Source organism: Barbus barbus (genome assembly GCF_936440315.1).
Source record: "Barbus barbus genome assembly, chromosome: 23".
In the NCBI taxonomy this organism is placed as follows: Eukaryota; Metazoa; Chordata; class Actinopteri; order Cypriniformes; family Cyprinidae; genus Barbus; species Barbus barbus.
The window spans coordinates 24,274,849-24,291,629 of record NC_136751.1 but is presented as its reverse complement, the minus strand read 5'-3'; the positions used below and the strand labels follow the sequence as shown (position 1 = coordinate 24,291,629).

The 16,781-nt window shown below is 35.9% G+C and overlaps 1 protein-coding gene across 1 annotated transcript in view; it reads left to right on the top strand.

Moving 5' to 3' along the window:
* Positions 1 to 11,207, top strand: part of LOC306842594 (protein bicaudal D homolog 1-like) — a gene marked incomplete at its 5' end in the record, with an annotated part of 33,661 nt that extends 22,454 nt beyond the window's left edge. The window contains 3 exons of the mRNA XM_079373547.1: positions 7,614 to 8,723; positions 8,820 to 8,971; positions 9,981 to 11,207. Of these exons, the coding sequence (XP_079229673.1) occupies positions 7,614 to 8,723; positions 8,820 to 8,971; positions 9,981 to 10,656 (1,938 nt within the window). The 3' untranslated portion in view covers positions 10,657 to 11,207. The remainder of the gene's footprint in view (positions 1 to 7,613; positions 8,724 to 8,819; positions 8,972 to 9,980) is intronic.
* Positions 11,208 to 16,781: the final 5,574 nt, after the last annotated feature.

Below are 16,781 nucleotides of genomic sequence, written 5' to 3'. Positions count from 1 at the left end.
GTTAGTCACATGACACCTAAGGCATAGAATATGCAGGGATTGTGGCAAAACCAGCGTATGAAATGAGATTGGAGAGCAATAATAATTTAATTTGATTAATTTTAGCTAAACTTAATCTTGAGCTTTAGCTTAGTGGATCATGCTCATGTAGGAGACATGTTTGAATCATAAAAATAAAAGACAAAAATCCCCAAAAAATTAATTTAAAAGAACTTATTAAAAACATTTTTCAACTAGATCTCATTTAAGTATCACATTGATTTACCCTCTAAAAGTTTTTCTTAATTATTTATTCTATAATTTTTTTATCTGTCAGAACAACTATTTATTTGTACATTAATTCATATAAGTTTTATTTTAGTGTCATTGATCAACTAGATTTAGAATTAGATTTTAATTCAACAAGTATTTTGTTGTCACTTTAATTTTAATTAAAGGTTTTGTCATTTTTGTTGCGTGTTTTTGTAATTTTTATTAGTTTTTTAATGTCTATATATTATATATTACAATTATTTATTTATTTGTTTTCTATTATTTAGTTTATTTTATTACTTCAAGTTAAACTAAATGGAAATAACATAAATGCACTTTTTAAATATTTATTTTATTTTATTTTAGTTAATGTCAGTTTTATTTTCAAGTAACAAAATTTTTTTTTTTGTTTTAATGAACTTTTCCTTAATTTTTAGTCCATCTGTTTTTGCTCAGATACTCATAGTCACATAAATCACTGAGGGGAAAAACAGCTGTTATCCAGTGCATTAATGGGCAACTATTGACTCCTGTTGAGTGAAGAGCTTTTCATTAGAGATTTAATGCATCTACTTCTATTTTATAAGAAAACATATACAGTATGCCTTAAACCCTTTAACAAGCATTAACAATTATGTATCCAGCCAGTCTCAATAGACATCAAAGGATGCCTTTATTGACACATTTTCATACCCTTGACACTTTGGCATAGGTTTGCAGTATTTGCAATGACTGGTAAAACACTTTAGGTATTAAGAGCTTAAGTGTACATTTGAGTGAAGGAAAGTTGATTGCTGTAAGTGCAATAGTCTATGGTATGCTTTTGAGGCTACTGTCAGGTTGATTACCATTATGATGGAGTTCTTTGTGCCTGCCTCTGTAAAAGCAGGACACAGTAATGTATTTGCATGTGCGTGTGCCACAGGCATATTCAGCAAGAGAGACAGCATGGGACAAGAATAGAAAATCTGCCAGTGTGGACACAGAAACATAGAGAGCATCAGCTGCTTAAAGGAGCATCACACAGCAAATCAGACGAAAAAATGACATGATAATTGCAGTGAATGTAGCCTGGTGTCAGTGTAAATACATTGGTACATGTTAAAAAACAATCCAGTATGTCTGTGTGTGTGTGTATATATGTATGTGTATGTATATATATATATATATATATATATATATATATACAGTGCCCTCCAAAAGTATTGGAACAGTAAAGACAAAAGGCTGTCAAGACATTTACAAATATGATTAAAAGATGAATATGAGACAAAACTACAGAATGTCACATTTTATTATTGGCAGAGGTGTAAAATACTTGAGTAATTTTACTTGATTACTTTACTTAAGTATTATTTTGGGGGATTTTTACTTTATTCAAGTACAATTTAAACTGACTACCTTTACTTTTACTTGATTACATTTCTGAAGAAAAAACAGTACTTTTTACTCCTTACAGTTTTATTTCAACTTAAAAAATACATTACATTTTTATTTGATCTTATGCACATTAAATATGGGAAACGGAAGCTCAAGCGTGCGTGCTTGACGTGAGAACCAATGATCATTGTTTTCATGCATCAAGCACACAGTTCTACTTCAGTTATGACTTTCATCAGGTCAATGTCTGGCTTCAAAAGTTCACTATCAAATCTGAGGAAGCAAGATTGAGTGCAAATAAAATCAGTGATAAAAATTTTAATACAATTAATATTTTTGTGGGAATTATTATTTTTTATTAAATGTTACAATCTCAAAATCTCAAAAAAGTGTTTAAATGAACATTGTATATTTACTTAATTGTAATTCATGTTTAGTGACGTTCTTACCAGGTAGTGGATAAGTTGTATTAATAATATGTCATATTGATATGACGCATTGAGTAGGAATTTGGACTCTCAATGAATATGTATTTAATTTTAATAATTACATGATTTGCTCATTAATTCATATAATTAGTCGCAAATAATTATGTAGCAATATTTAATGAGAAAAAGCCCCCACAAAGAAAAATGCCCCAAATAAACAATTAAAAGATTAATGATCCTTTTAGACAGTGACGTATACAACACAAAAAAGTGGCCTTTCAAAACGTTAATGTTGTATGTTTTAATTCTATGACTCTCCTCATTAATTCAATCCATTCTTGCATTCTGTCTGAAATATGTTTCTAACCTCTGTATCACATTGTTATTAAAAGTGATAGTTCACCCAAAAATTAAGATTATCATGTTGTCCCAGATGTTTATGACTTTCTTTCTTCAGATGAACACAAGCAAAGACTTTTAGTCTGTATAATGCAAGGGGACAGAACCACTTCAGAAACCACACAAAGTGAACACGACGGTCAAATTTAAAATATTAGTATTTGTAATTTTCATTGTTTCACTTAAAAAGACACTGATTCATTAACAGTGGTTGTATGAGTTACTGTCATATTCACCTTGTGTAGTTTTTGAAGTGTTATTTTTGGACATCCCGAACTTGATATACGAAAAAAGATGATTTAGTTTAGATGATTTAGATCTTAGTTTGTGTTCATCTGATAATATATATATATATGTGTGTGTGTGTGTGTGTGTGTGTGTGTGTGTGTGTGATTTATTTGTTATTCATTATAACTGCATGAATTTTTTACTGTACCACCAATAACCTACTCCTAAATATAATGTTGAAACTTAAATTTTCTGTAAAGCTGCTTTGCAATCTGTATCGTGAAAAGCTCTATACAAATACATTTGAATTGAAAAACCTGTATTTTTCTCCCTTTAACAAAACTTCTGTATGTCTGTCAGAAAAAAGTACTTCTACTTTTTTAATACTTGAGTACAATTTAAAGTTGTACTTTTTTACTTTTACTCAAGTATGTTTTTGGCCAGATACTTGTACTTTTAATTGAGTAAAACTTTCACTGAGTATCTTTACTTTCACTTGAGTTAACTTTTTGAGTACTTTTTACACCTCTGATTATTGGTTGATTCAACACATAGATGTTTTACCAGCTAAGAAGTTCAGCACTTTTAGAGTTTCATCCCTGTATCTGATGTGAGCATAAGTATTGTAACAGTTGCCTCACAGGTCTTTGTAAGTGATCATCAGCTGTGTCCTGCTGCATTAATTCTTCAGATATTAAAAGCAGGGAATGTGTCATATCAGTTATATCCATTACTTCTGTATTCTGAATCCTGCATTCGATGATGACACACACAAACCAGGATGAAGATGAGGGAGCTGACTTTGAGAGAAAAGCAAGCAATCTGGATGCCAAAAGAAAAGAGGAAGTCAATTAGAGCTGCAGCAAAAACAAAGGGCATGGAGAAATCAATAGTTTGGAAACCACCAGCAACAAACAACTACCTGATCGGCTGAGAAAACAATAGTAGTTGATGACAGACAAATCATAAAAGCTGTGAAAATGAACCCTAAAAGAAGTGTCTGTAAAATCACCAACAACTTCCAGAAAGCTGGGGTGATGCTCTGACAATCTACTGTCCTCAGGAGACTTTGACACAGAATTACAGATGCTACACAGCAAGATGCAAACCCCTGACCAGCACCAAAAATAGAAAGGCAAGATTAGAGTTTGCAAAAAAGCACAAAGGTGAGCCAGAAGAGTTATGGAACTGTGTTTATGGACCAATGAGACAAAGATGAACCTTTATCTAAGTGATGGGTAAGCAAAAATGTGGAGAACAAAAAGGGAACTGCAAATGATCCCAAACATACAGCCTCATCTGTAAAGCATGGTGGAGGTGGTGTCATGGCATGGGCATGCATGGCTGTCTCTGGAACAGGCCTCTCAACTTTACTGATGACTTAATGTATGATAACAGTAGCAGAATGAATTTGGAAGGGTACAAAACCATCTTGCCTACCAATATTCAAGAAAATGCCACCAGATTCATTGGGAAGTGCTTCATATTGGATCAGGACAATGACCCAAAACACCCTGCCAGCTCAGTCAAGGAATTTATAAGGGCAAAGAAATGGAAAGTCTTAGATTGCCCAAGTCAATCTCCAGATTTAAATCTGATTGAACATGAATTTCACCAGCTGGAGAGGAGAGTAAAGGCAGAAACTCCCCAAAACAAGCAACAATTGGAATTGGCTGCATTAAAGGCTGGGAAAAGTATTTCAAAGGATGAGACCAAGAGTCTGGTGATGTCTATGGGTCACAGACTCACTGCTGTGATTGTGTGCAAGGGATCTGCAATAAATAATAGCTTTTAATCTTTTATATCTGCCTTATGTTCAACTGTCCCAATACTTATGCTCACATCAATGAGTGGGATGAACTCTAAAAGTGCTGTTCTTTTTATTTGGTAAAACATGTATGTGTTGAAATGGCTAATAATAAAATGTGACATTCTGTAGTTTTGTCTCATATTCATCTTTTAATCATATTTGTAAATGTCTTGACTCCACATCCAACAGAGCAATTTTGTCTTTACTGTTCCAATACTTATGGAAGGCACTATATATTGAAATCACTAGGGCCATTTGGTCATGATTTAAAAAAAAAAAAAAAAGCAATGTGACCACACATAAATTCATCCAAGTAGTATAAACAGATCAATTTTACGAAAAGCATTATATAACATGTTTGCATCTAAGGGTCTCCTCTGGGGAATGTGGCTGTGGTAATATTTTCTCCTACTGTGTGGGATTGCCATCAATTGCATAGACAAGAGCCTGTTATTTCAGCATCCTATTGCACAAAGTAGTTGCTGTAGTATTTTTTGCTATTTAGATGTGCAGTTTACTCATTTATATCACTGCTTGGTTATAATTACTTGTTTCCTCACCCTTCAAGCTACTGTAATTGCCTGGCATTTATCCAGAAAAAGTGTTTCCCCATCTACCTCTGTTCACTTTTTTAAATGAATTTCCTTGTGTTGTTCTTGGCTCATTGCCAGAAAGGAATCGATGGGGTATCTCTATCTCAGCCTCAAGCGTTAGATGGCTGACGCTTCTGATATAGTGAGTGATCAAAAAGCAATTAAGCAGCACTTGAGCTCAGTGACAGGAATCACATGTCTGCGGTTATGCTAAATTTGTGACAAGCAAGCTAACACACCTAGCTGTGTATTGTTGTGTTTGAGGGGGGTTGAAGAAGCGCAATGACCAAATCCCATATTGCAACTCAAAATATGTCATTTCCATAACTAAAATACATAGGGCCTATTTTACAGTCACCGTTTTACAGGCTAATTTTAAACACTAAAGCTGAAAGGCTTCCTACCAGTGGCCATCCTTCACAAAACTTAACATCTACCACAGTTTTATCATAGGTAGAATGCAAAACGTTTCAATACAAGCATTTCAATCAAATGTAGTTTATGCAATATTTAAAACCTTCAACCCACGGGAGAAAATCAACCCACCAGTTTAAAATTAGCCCAATTCCATGGAAAAAAAATGTGGATTTGGCAACCCTGCATCCAACACGAGCTGCATCCAATTTAAAGGGGACCTATTATGCAAAAATCACTTTTATTAGGTGTTTGAACAGTTGTGTGGCTGCAGTGTGTGAAAACATACAGCCTATAATGGTAAAAATCCACCAACTCATTTATTTATAATCTAAGAAAATCATAAACAGTCTCTCAGAACGAGCTGTTTCAGATTCTCCCTCTGTTCACGTCACCGAGGGGAAAACGTCCCGCCCATTTGTGACACTGTCCTATAAGCATAGACACAGCCCTGAGTGAGAAGCTGTGGTCCGCCTCTGCCATTAACGTTACTGATTACTGTAGCTGCTGGAGATATACAATGTCAGCGCCAAAGAGGCTTTTCAAGTGTTGTGTTTTGTGATGCACTAACGAACATAGGAGTCTCCATAGACTCCCTCCATCTGAGCCGCTGACACTGTGGTTAATTTCATTGTCTAAGGAAATGTCCCAGAAAAAAATCGGTAAAGTCCCCAATACGTGTAGTGATCAATACCAACACTTTGTGTGTGAACGTCAGCTCCAGACAAAGTAAGTGTCACGCGTTTGTTTTCCAAATTGCCCTTCTGAAAGAGCTTCTTGGCACTCTGCTAAAGCTACCATTGTCTCTGTCTGTTTTCACTGGTGCTGTCTTCATGAATGATCGTAAATAGGAATTTGGTAGTTAAAAGTTGCATATGAAAGCAATGTGAGTCGATCGCTTGAGTTTGTTGAGCTCATAATCACGAGTGGGACTTAGAAAGTTTGTGACAGCATGCCATGCACCATGAGACCAGCTATGTTGTTATTTTTATCGCGCTGTGCTTCCTGTCTGTGCAATTCATAAACGCGGATTTATTATGCACAGTACAATCAGATGACTGACTTTGAAAGGGAGTACGTTTTCTCGAAAGATAACAGGCTTGTACTAATCGTGGACTGTTTATTTGCAAAGGCTAGCACTGCTAATGCAGCAGCTTGAGCTCTTGAAGCTCTGCCCTCTTCTCCGGGAGCACCAGCTCATTTGCATTAAAGCAACATACTCAAATACAGAGCGTTTTGGCTCACACCCTAAAAGTGGCAATTTTAACAAGCTATAAAAAATGATCTGTCGGGTATTTTGAGCTAAAACTTCACATACATACTCTCGGGACATCAGAGACTTATTTTACATCTTGTAAAAAGGAGCATAGTAGGTCCCCTTTAAATACTCTGCATATTGATAGCGGCTCCCTGATGCGCGAAAATTATATTCAACGTTAGAATGTTTGCAGGAGCAGATAGTGATGGTCAGAAATTGGGAGCAGGATTAAGAAAACAGTCCCGTGCAGGGTTTTAATACAAAAATGCACACAATGCATGGCGACTGTAGAAAGCAAAATACGAATCCTGGACATTTTGGGTGATTTAGAAATCCTGGCCGGGCACATTTTTTTAAGTCCAAAAAGAGGACATTCTGAGAAAAGAGGACGTATGGTCACCCTACTTTATGGGCCTTGAACATTGTAGTTTCGTTGCTGTCTATGGAGGGTCAGAAAGCTCTCGGATTTCATAAAAGAAATCTTAATTTGTGTTCCAAAGATGAACAAAGGTTTTACGGGTTTTGAACGACATGAGGACGAGTAATTAATGACAGAATTTTCATTTTTCGGTGAACTGTCCTTTTAATACTTGTTTTCAGGATTCTATGGTGAATAGAATGTTGAAAAGAACATATTTCATTTGAGGTGTGAAATCGTTTGTAACATTTTAAATGTCTTTACTGTCACTTTTGATCAATTTAATGTGTCCTTTATGAAATAAAGCAATATTTTTTTAAAGTGTACTGACCCTAGTTGTGTAAATGAATGGCAAGGCTAACATATAGTGTTTTTTTCTTTTTTAGATCTTCTTGGTTTTTGCTAACAAACTGTGTATCATCTTATCCACTAGGTTGAGCGAGAGAAGGCGATTCTACTTTCCAACCTGCAGGAGTCTCAAATTCAACTGCAGCACACGCAGGGCGCTTTAACTGAGCAGCACAAACGCATTCACCGCCTTACAGAGCGCTTCAACACTATGAAGCGCCTCTACAGTGACAAGGAGTTTGACACGGAGGAGTCCGAGAAGAACGACATACCCATTAACGGTTGCTGCGATTATGAGGCAGACATCAATGGAATGGAGCTTCTGGAGTGCAAATACAGAGTTGCCGTGACTGAGGTTATTGACTTGAAGGCGGAGCTTAAAGCTTTGAAGGAAAAATATAACCAGTCTGTGGAGAACCAATCAGAAGAGAGCAACCACAGCGAAGGGAAGGTCCAGGCTCTCGAAGAGCAGGTGAAACGGTTGGAGAAAGCCTGCCGGGAGGGCCGCGAGCGGGTTAGCAGTCTGGAGGTGGAGCTCCGGTGTGCTTCCGTTATGGCTAGCGAAAGTAACGGCATGCTGAACACAGCTCAGGATGAGCTGGTTACGTTTAGTGAGGAACTTGCTCAGCTCTACCACCACGTCTGCTTGTGCAACAACGAAACACCAAACCGAGTCATGCTGGACTACTACCGTCAAAGCCGGGTTACGCGTAGCGGCAGTCTCAAAGGTCCCGAGGACCCAAGAGCACTGCTTTCTCCACGTTTAGCTCGCCGTATCGCGGCTGCTAACTCCTCAGACGTGTCCAAGAGTCCTCAAGACTCTCCATCGAAGGAACCCCTTGGAGATGGAACTAAAGGGGAAGGAGGAAGTCCCAACAAAACCCCCTTTGGTTCACCAATCAATGGTTCATCTCTCTCATCCTCCCCAGTTCCAGAAACAGGTGATCTCCGCCGGGAACCCATGAACATCTATAACCTCAATGCCATCATCCGTGACCAGATCAAGCACCTGCAGAAGGCTGTGGACCGCTCACTGCAGCTCTCCAGGCAGAGGGCTGCGGCACGAGAATTGGCACCCATCCTAGATAAGGACAAAGAGGTCTGCATGGAGGAGATCCTGAAACTCAAATCCCTCTTGAGCACCAAGAGAGAGCAGATCGCCACATTGCGTCTAGTCCTGAAAGCCAACAAACAGGTAAGAAGGCCATGCAAATCCCAATATCTCCAGTTGTGTTTGGTCTCAAAAAGGAGCATATATACAGAGCATTATATGTTTTTCATTTGTTTCTAGACTGCCGAGGTGGCCCTTGCGAACCTGAAGAGCAAATATGAAAATGAGAAATCCATGGTGACGGAGACAATGATGAAGCTTAGAAATGAACTAAAGGCCCTCAAAGAAGATGCAGCCACCTTTTCCTCACTGAGGGCAATGTTTGCCACAAGGTGAGTTTATCGGTCTTTTTCGCCGTTTATTATTATTGAGGACATCCAAACTGGTTAACATTCATGATTTAACAAAATGTTCTATATTTGTAATCTCTTTCAAAAGTAACTTTTCTATGTTTGCATGTTCCATAATGTTTGTATAACAAAGAAAAATTGTTTTAAATGTTTAAAAAACTGAACTGTTTGAATGTTCAGAGAGCATTCAGAAAGAATGTTTTCTTAACTTAATGAAACGTCAGCAAAAAGTCCTTAGAAAATATTTTTGTCAGCTGGGGACACGACTAACAGTTGTAAAAATTAAAGGTTTAAATGTTTTACAATTTTAGAAAATGGTGTTTTATTGATAGATAGATAAATAAATCCAAATAAATGCAATACAATAATTGTCCTTAACTATAAAGTATTTAAAACAACCATACTAAACAACAAACTAAAAAAAATGGCAACATATTTAATTTATTAATATTTGTGAAAATATGACTAAAATGCATAATATGTATCTTACTACACAATGAATTTTTGACTAAAAAGAACTGACATTTTATAGCCATTTGTTAAGGAATATAATGACTTAAGATGGACAAAATCAAGTTCTTCACTATATTTTTAAGGCTGAATATTCTGTTTCACACAGAAATGTGACCCTGGACCACAAAACCAGTCTTAAGTCGCTGGGGTATATTTGTAGCAATAGCCAAAAATACATTGGGTCAAAACTTTTCTTTTATGCCAAAAATCATAAGGATATTAAGTAAAGATCATAAAGAAAATGTTCCATGAAGATATTTTGTAAATTTCTTACCGTAAATGCATGAAAACTAGTAATTGTAATAATCTTTCAGATGATTTATAAATCTCAATTTCGAAACATTTACACAAAGTTTTGTGGTCCAGGGTCACAAATACATTATGGAAGTAAAATATGTTTTAATTATTCAAGATAATACTTATTCAGTCTTGTACGATGTGTTCTGATGTTTTATGTTCTCTCCTCCTCGTTGTCCAGATGTGATGAGTATGTAATTCAGCTGGATGAGATGCAGAGGCAGCTGGCTGCTGCAGAAGATGAAAAGAAGACTCTGAACTCTCTCCTGCGAATGGCTATTCAGCAGAAATTGGCCCTCACCCAGCGCCTCGAGGACCTAGAGTTTGACCACGAGCAGTCGCACTGTGGCCGTAGAGGGAAAGTGTCAAAAATTAAGAGCAGCCCTCAAAAAGTAAGTCATCGAACTGCACTCACTGCTCCCCCTAGTCCCACTGCATCGGTTTCAAAACCCCCTTCCTGTCTATTCCAAAACAATAAGGTTGCATCAGCCAGTAGCTCTCCTTCACTGGATGTCCCTGCTCCATCCTCCTCCTCCTGGACCTCCTCAGCCCAGCTGTTTTTCCTCGACCAGTCACAGTGGAAACTGGGCACTCAAACTTTAGTTTTAGACCCAGAGACACTAAGTATTGAGTTTTGTCATGTTATTCATAGCGGAGACTCTGATGCTCACGTTCCCAGATCTGCTCCTACTTCCCCCTACCGTTCTCCTGTCCTGGGCTCTCGGCAGCCATCGCCACGTTCCGTGAGATCTCGCATGCGCTCCTCCAATGTGACTCAGTTCACGCCTACGGCCGCTTCAAGAACCTCTCTAGTCCAGCCTGGGACTCCCAGAATTCCTAATGGTGACACTCAGTAGGTGACACGGTTTAAGGACAGACTGGTTTCCATCTGATGTGACTGCTTGGAGCGTATGATTCAACTCAGGGATAGATTTAGAGACTTTTTTATTGATACTACTTGAAATTTAGATTTAGAGACTTTTTTATTGATACTACTTGAAATTTCAACTAATTCATTCTGAACAGAATTATGTTTTGCCAACTCTAGAAATACACTATCAGTCAAAATGTAGGAATCGTTTTTTTAATATTTTTGAAAGAATTATCTTATGCTCACCAACACTGCTTTTATTTGTTAAAAAATTCAGTAGTCTGGTGAAATACTATTAAAGAAATGTTTTCTATTTTAATATATTTTAAAATGTTATTTATTCCTGAGATGGCAGAGCTGAATTTTCAGTCTTCAGTGTCACGTCACATGATCCTTCAGCATTCATTCTAATATGCTGATTGGCAGCTCAAGAAGCATTTCATATTATTATCAATGTTGAAAAAATTTGTGCTGCTTAATATTTTCATGGAATCATGATACACTACCATTCGAAATTTGGGGTAAGTAGTACGATTTAAAACAAAAACAAAAAAGAAAGAAAGTAAGAAATTAAATGAATACTTTTATTCAGCAAGAACACATTCAATTTATAATGTAACAAAATACATTTGTTTCAAATAAATACTGCTCTTTCAAACTTTGTATTCATCAAAGAATCCTGAAAAAAATAGTTTCACAGAATTCACCAAAAATATTAAGCAGAAGTTTTTAACACCGATAATATTAAGAATTTTTTTTCCTGAGCACCAAATCAGGACATTAGAATGTTTTCTAACTTCTTTCAAAAACATTAAAAACATCCAAAAATTTTATCCAAACTTTTGACCGATAGTGCACTTGAGTTACATGGCTTTGTGAGATAATGTTGTCTGGGTATAAAAATAAGATAAAAAAAAATTGCACTACGTTTGATGTCCTTTTTTGAGGCCTGGGTAAGAAAATTGTTTTTGGTAAACACAGTTTTTGGAATCTGCATCAGTATTGGGATCATGCTGGAAGAATTATTCTATAAAGCAAAACAGGTATTGATAGGTGCATGTCTCTTTTAGGATATAATTCCTGCATGTGCTCTTCCTTTTTATGACTTGAATAAATGGGTGCTACATACTGCATGCAAAGCAGTTAGTTTTTGTGATGGAGTTTTCAGTTATTTTTGCATTGGCAAATAGCACATCTGACATAACTACAGCTCCATCCACTGGCAACAGTGTGCACTGAAGAAGATAACATTTACTTTGGCCTTTGTGTAATCATTAAGCCTTGTGAGTCTTTCAAAGTGCTGTATACTGAAACCATAAGTAGTAGCTCATGTATAGTCACATTAAACCTATTTTAAATATAAATGCAAACTGCTTTGCTAGCTAACAGAAAATGCTCAGCTGATCCCAACGCACCCTGTATGATACAATGTGCCAGCGAGAGCTGTTCTATTCGTGGACACAGCATATGGCAATGCAGGATCTGCCATATGCAAATGCAGGGACGTGTTCTTGCACATGCTGCCTGCTGCCCAGCTGCTGCATTTCAATGAGCTACAAAGTACAGAACCACATCAAATGTGTCATTCATTATACCATGAGTCATTCTATGGAACGGGTGCCTTTCCGGTTTGATAGGGACACGTTTTAGCAAATTTCTGATTGTTTTCGGAATCAACATAATGTGTTTAAGTTTTTATCAATTGTATTGTTCCATCAGATTAGATTTATGATTTTTAATGCATTTTAACAGGGTTAAAATGTTAGTGTACAGTGGCTAACAAGGTTTTAATATTTGCTTATAGATGTAAAATTGGAAGGGGTGTGTATTAGATAATTTAATGGTAATTTTTCTGTATTATTATACAGTAGCTAATATATTATATATTAATATTCCTATTTTTGTTTGCAAATTATCAGGTTTTTTTATATAGAAAATGAGTGTAAGAATTTAAGATTGGCCCATACTGACAAAGATAACAGACCATATTTTATTTTATTTACTCACTCAGCTAAAATCAATTTTTTTGCTCCACTTAAACATAGAGAAAGTACTGCAACTTTTTATTCACATATATTTTTTCATCAAAATATAAGTATCTGGTCATTTAGCAAGGAGAATGCCAACAACAAAAAACAGACAACAACTAGTGTATTTAAGTGTATATAATATATAATGTGTATATAGAATATGTACAGTATTTAATACAAAAAAGGCACTTGTTTTGTAGAATGACGTTCATTTAAGGAGCTATGGGCCAAAAAGCATTTGACAAGGTCAGCAGTTGAAGGTTGTACAGAACATCAGAACATTGTGTTAGCATTGCTTATGCAAGACTGACCGAGATGCAGTTCATACAGATCTGATGATAGACAGCGGTTACATTACATGCATAGACAAGCCTCTGGAAATGAGAGATGTTTTTTTTTTTTCTCTTCTAGGAGTAATCAGGGATTTCAGGTGGAGTTTAGCTTTGTAATATTGCTGTTTCCTGTGCCTTGCTTAAAGACATGTATTGTGTATGATGTGATAGATTTGTAAATCATGGAGTTTTACTGTAGTGTAATGGAAACCAGTCTGTTCCGCTTCATCGGTGTCACCAGGGCCCAGCGTTAAGAAATAAAATAGCAGTTGACCATTTTTCCCCTATATGTAAGGAAAGGTTTAACGAAATTGAGAATAACATCATTTAAACATTCATATAATGTATGTCAAATAAATGCATCACATTCAGGAGGTGTAACACTTATATAGTTTCTGATAGTTTTGTTGAAACAGTTTTTTTTTTTACAATAGTGACACCCACAATCCTAAAAATAACCCCTCACTTTATTATTCCTGATGATGTCCATAAAAGAGCAGTGATGTGTCCATTTTCTGCCTGTAGGTGTCAGTGTTTCTACATTTCACAATGCTGTTTTGCCCATGGTGATCAAAACGTATCCCAACAACAGCAGTAGTTTCCTTCTGATTAAAATAAAATAAAATGTATTTTTTGACTTTGGCGCTGTAGATGTAATTGTTTACAATATAGAGATGGTTATGTCACTAATGCATTTATACAACCAACTGCCCAGTACACCCAAAACACATAGATTGGCTGCACATAGCAACACCCAGATAGCCACCCACGACACCCCAGAATTACGACGAGTGTGAATGGGAAAAATAAAAAAAATCCTATTTTTAAAAATGTCTTGTGTATATGTGCTCTTAGCTAGAAAGCATCAATGTTTTTGTCTTGTCAAATGTATAAATGTATGTGTGTTTGCATGCTCTCATTAACACAGCAGCAACACATATCCTTTGCACCTGACACATACACTACTGTTTAACAGTTTGAGCTCAGAATTTTTTTTTTAAGAAATTAATACTTTTATTTATCATGGATGCATTAAATTTATCAAAATGACAGTAAGGACATTTATAATGTTACAAAATATTTATATTTTTAAAAAAATGTTGTTGAATATGAACTTTTTTCATCAAAGAAAAACAATGGGTTTTTTTCTATAGAAATATTAAGCCGTGCAACTAATAATAATTAATGTTGAGATAAGAAATGCAGCATATTAGAAGGATTTCTGAAGGATCACGTGACACTGAAGACTGAAGTAATGATGCTAAATATAATCACAGCTTACACTTAATTTTATTTTAAAACATAAAACAGGTATTTTGATCACATAAATGCAGCCTTGGTAAGCATAAGAACATTTAAAAATTCAAAAAAAAAACTTTTGATCAGAAGTGTATCTCTGTTTAACAAACAGAAGGTGATTCCATCTCGCTTTCCTTCCATTGTTATACCTGGCATTCCTCGTGAATGTACACAAATATATGCAGCTGAATGTTTGTAATTATTTTTCTCTCATTCTACATGCTCTCTTTGTTCATTTTAATTGTGATTCTGCATGAGATTAACACATAGAATCACACTTATACCATTGCAGTCATTTCCGGCGAGTTGACTTCTCGTCTCTGTCTGTGTTTGTGTCACTAACCCTGACTGTCACACCTCTGTATATCTGTCTAATTTATCAGTCTCTCTTAGATTGTCAGCAGTCTGCTGGCTCAGTACCGCCAAACTCCCCACAACTGAGGCGCGGGAGGCCATCCACGGGCCACAGGTAACCCGTCCTTTGGACGAATTGCGCTCTACTGCTTCCTTTCTCACTCTATTAATAACAGAAAAAGTTGTCACATGTAGGGTCATTGTTAACAACAGCCACCCACTTGCTCACACTTTTACAATACAATTGATATACACTACCAGACATAAGCTTGTAATAATTAGTTTTTTCTTGTATTTAAATAAGGTCTCTTATGCTCACCAATGCTGCATTTATTTGATCAAAAAAGTAGTAGTGAAATATTATTTCAATTTAAAATAACTTTTTATGTATACATATATATCAAAATGTAATTAATTCCCTTTATTACTCCATTCTTCAGTGTCACATGATTCTTCAGAAATCATTTTAATTTGCTGATTTGGTGCAATTATTACTGGTGCTCAGTTATTTAGCATGTATTTCAGCATTTCTGTGAAATACACATCTTTTGTAACATTATAAATGGGTTTTATGGCACACAGTTTAACATGTCCTTGCTGAATTAAAGCATTAATTTCTTTTCCTTTTCTTTTTTTTACATCCTACTTACCTTTTGAATGGTAGTGTATCATGGTTTCCACAAAAACTATTGTTTTCAATATTGTTATTAATAAGAAATGTTTCTTAAGCACCAAATCAGCATATTAGAATCATTTCTGGATCATGTGACACTGATGGCTGAAATAATAGCTTAGCTTTGCCATTACAGGAATAAATTATATTTTAAAATATATTCAAATTTTGAACAGTTTTAATAATATTTCACAATAATATTGTTTCTATTGTATTTTTTATCAAATAAATGCAGTCTTGGTTTCAAAAGCATTTAATATTTCAATTATTCCACATTTTTGACCAGTAAGGTATACAAAAAGCTGAGATGCCCAGCATCCTTTCATCACCTTCTCATCCCGAGTTGTCAATTATAGACAACATTCCTTTCATCCCATTCAACTTTGCCTCTTAAAAACTACTTGCTTTTGCATGTGCCTCTGTGTGTCTGTCAAAAGTAAGTTAATGTTTACGTCTGAATTGTGAATTGTGTTTTTCCTCAGTAACAGTCGCTGCAGTATAATTGGAAACAGGATATGGCGATTTCATGTTACACCTACTCATGGCCATTGTTTCTGTTTTCTCTCTCTTCTGGCTGTGTCGTTTGTCTCTTGGTAGTCCTAAAGTGTTGTTAGCTCTTGAAGAGGACCAGATGACTGCAGCCAACTCCAGACTTCCATGTGATCCTTTCAACTGCCTGGCCCATCATTCTCATGTTTTTGGCCCTTAGCCTCCTGTCGTTGGATTCTAACAGTGACCAATCCTCACAGAGACGGGGCACATCAGTCAATCATGGCCTCCAGCCAATCAGACGCTCCTCTCTATGTGTGATCCCAGAGGGGCCCGCCCTAATTTCCCGCCCAGTTACTGATTTTGGATCGATTATTCAGTGATGCCTATTGTGAACGTACTAATTATCATCCCGAGTGAGATGAGAGCAAACGGAAGTGGACTGATGTATACTTATTTATTTATCTATTTATGACATTATTTATTTGTGTTTTTGTTTGTTTATTTTAAAATATGATGTGTGTTGTGTCTGATTATTTTAATATGAATATGATTTTGGATATGAATGCAGTTTTTCTTAAAATTACACCACAAAAATTTGCATTAATTACATCAACCCAGGAGTATTATGGAATACAAGATGACTTTCTATCAGTCAAAACTAATATTTTCAATCTTTGACGCACAAAAAAGTGTGATAGAAAGATGTGTTTGAAAAGTTGAACAGAGGTAAATGAATTATTGAGAGACATTTACACATAATTTTCAAGCAGTTTAACAATTCTCAGTATAACATTTGAGTGTGACTTTGACTTTGATCTTCAAGCTCCTGAGGTGATGTTTGCATTACAGTGAGTTTTGCAAATCTCAGTTTTTCCATTGCACATGGAATTTGTTTCTTTGTCCTTTTTTTAACAGTTTATTGCAATGCATA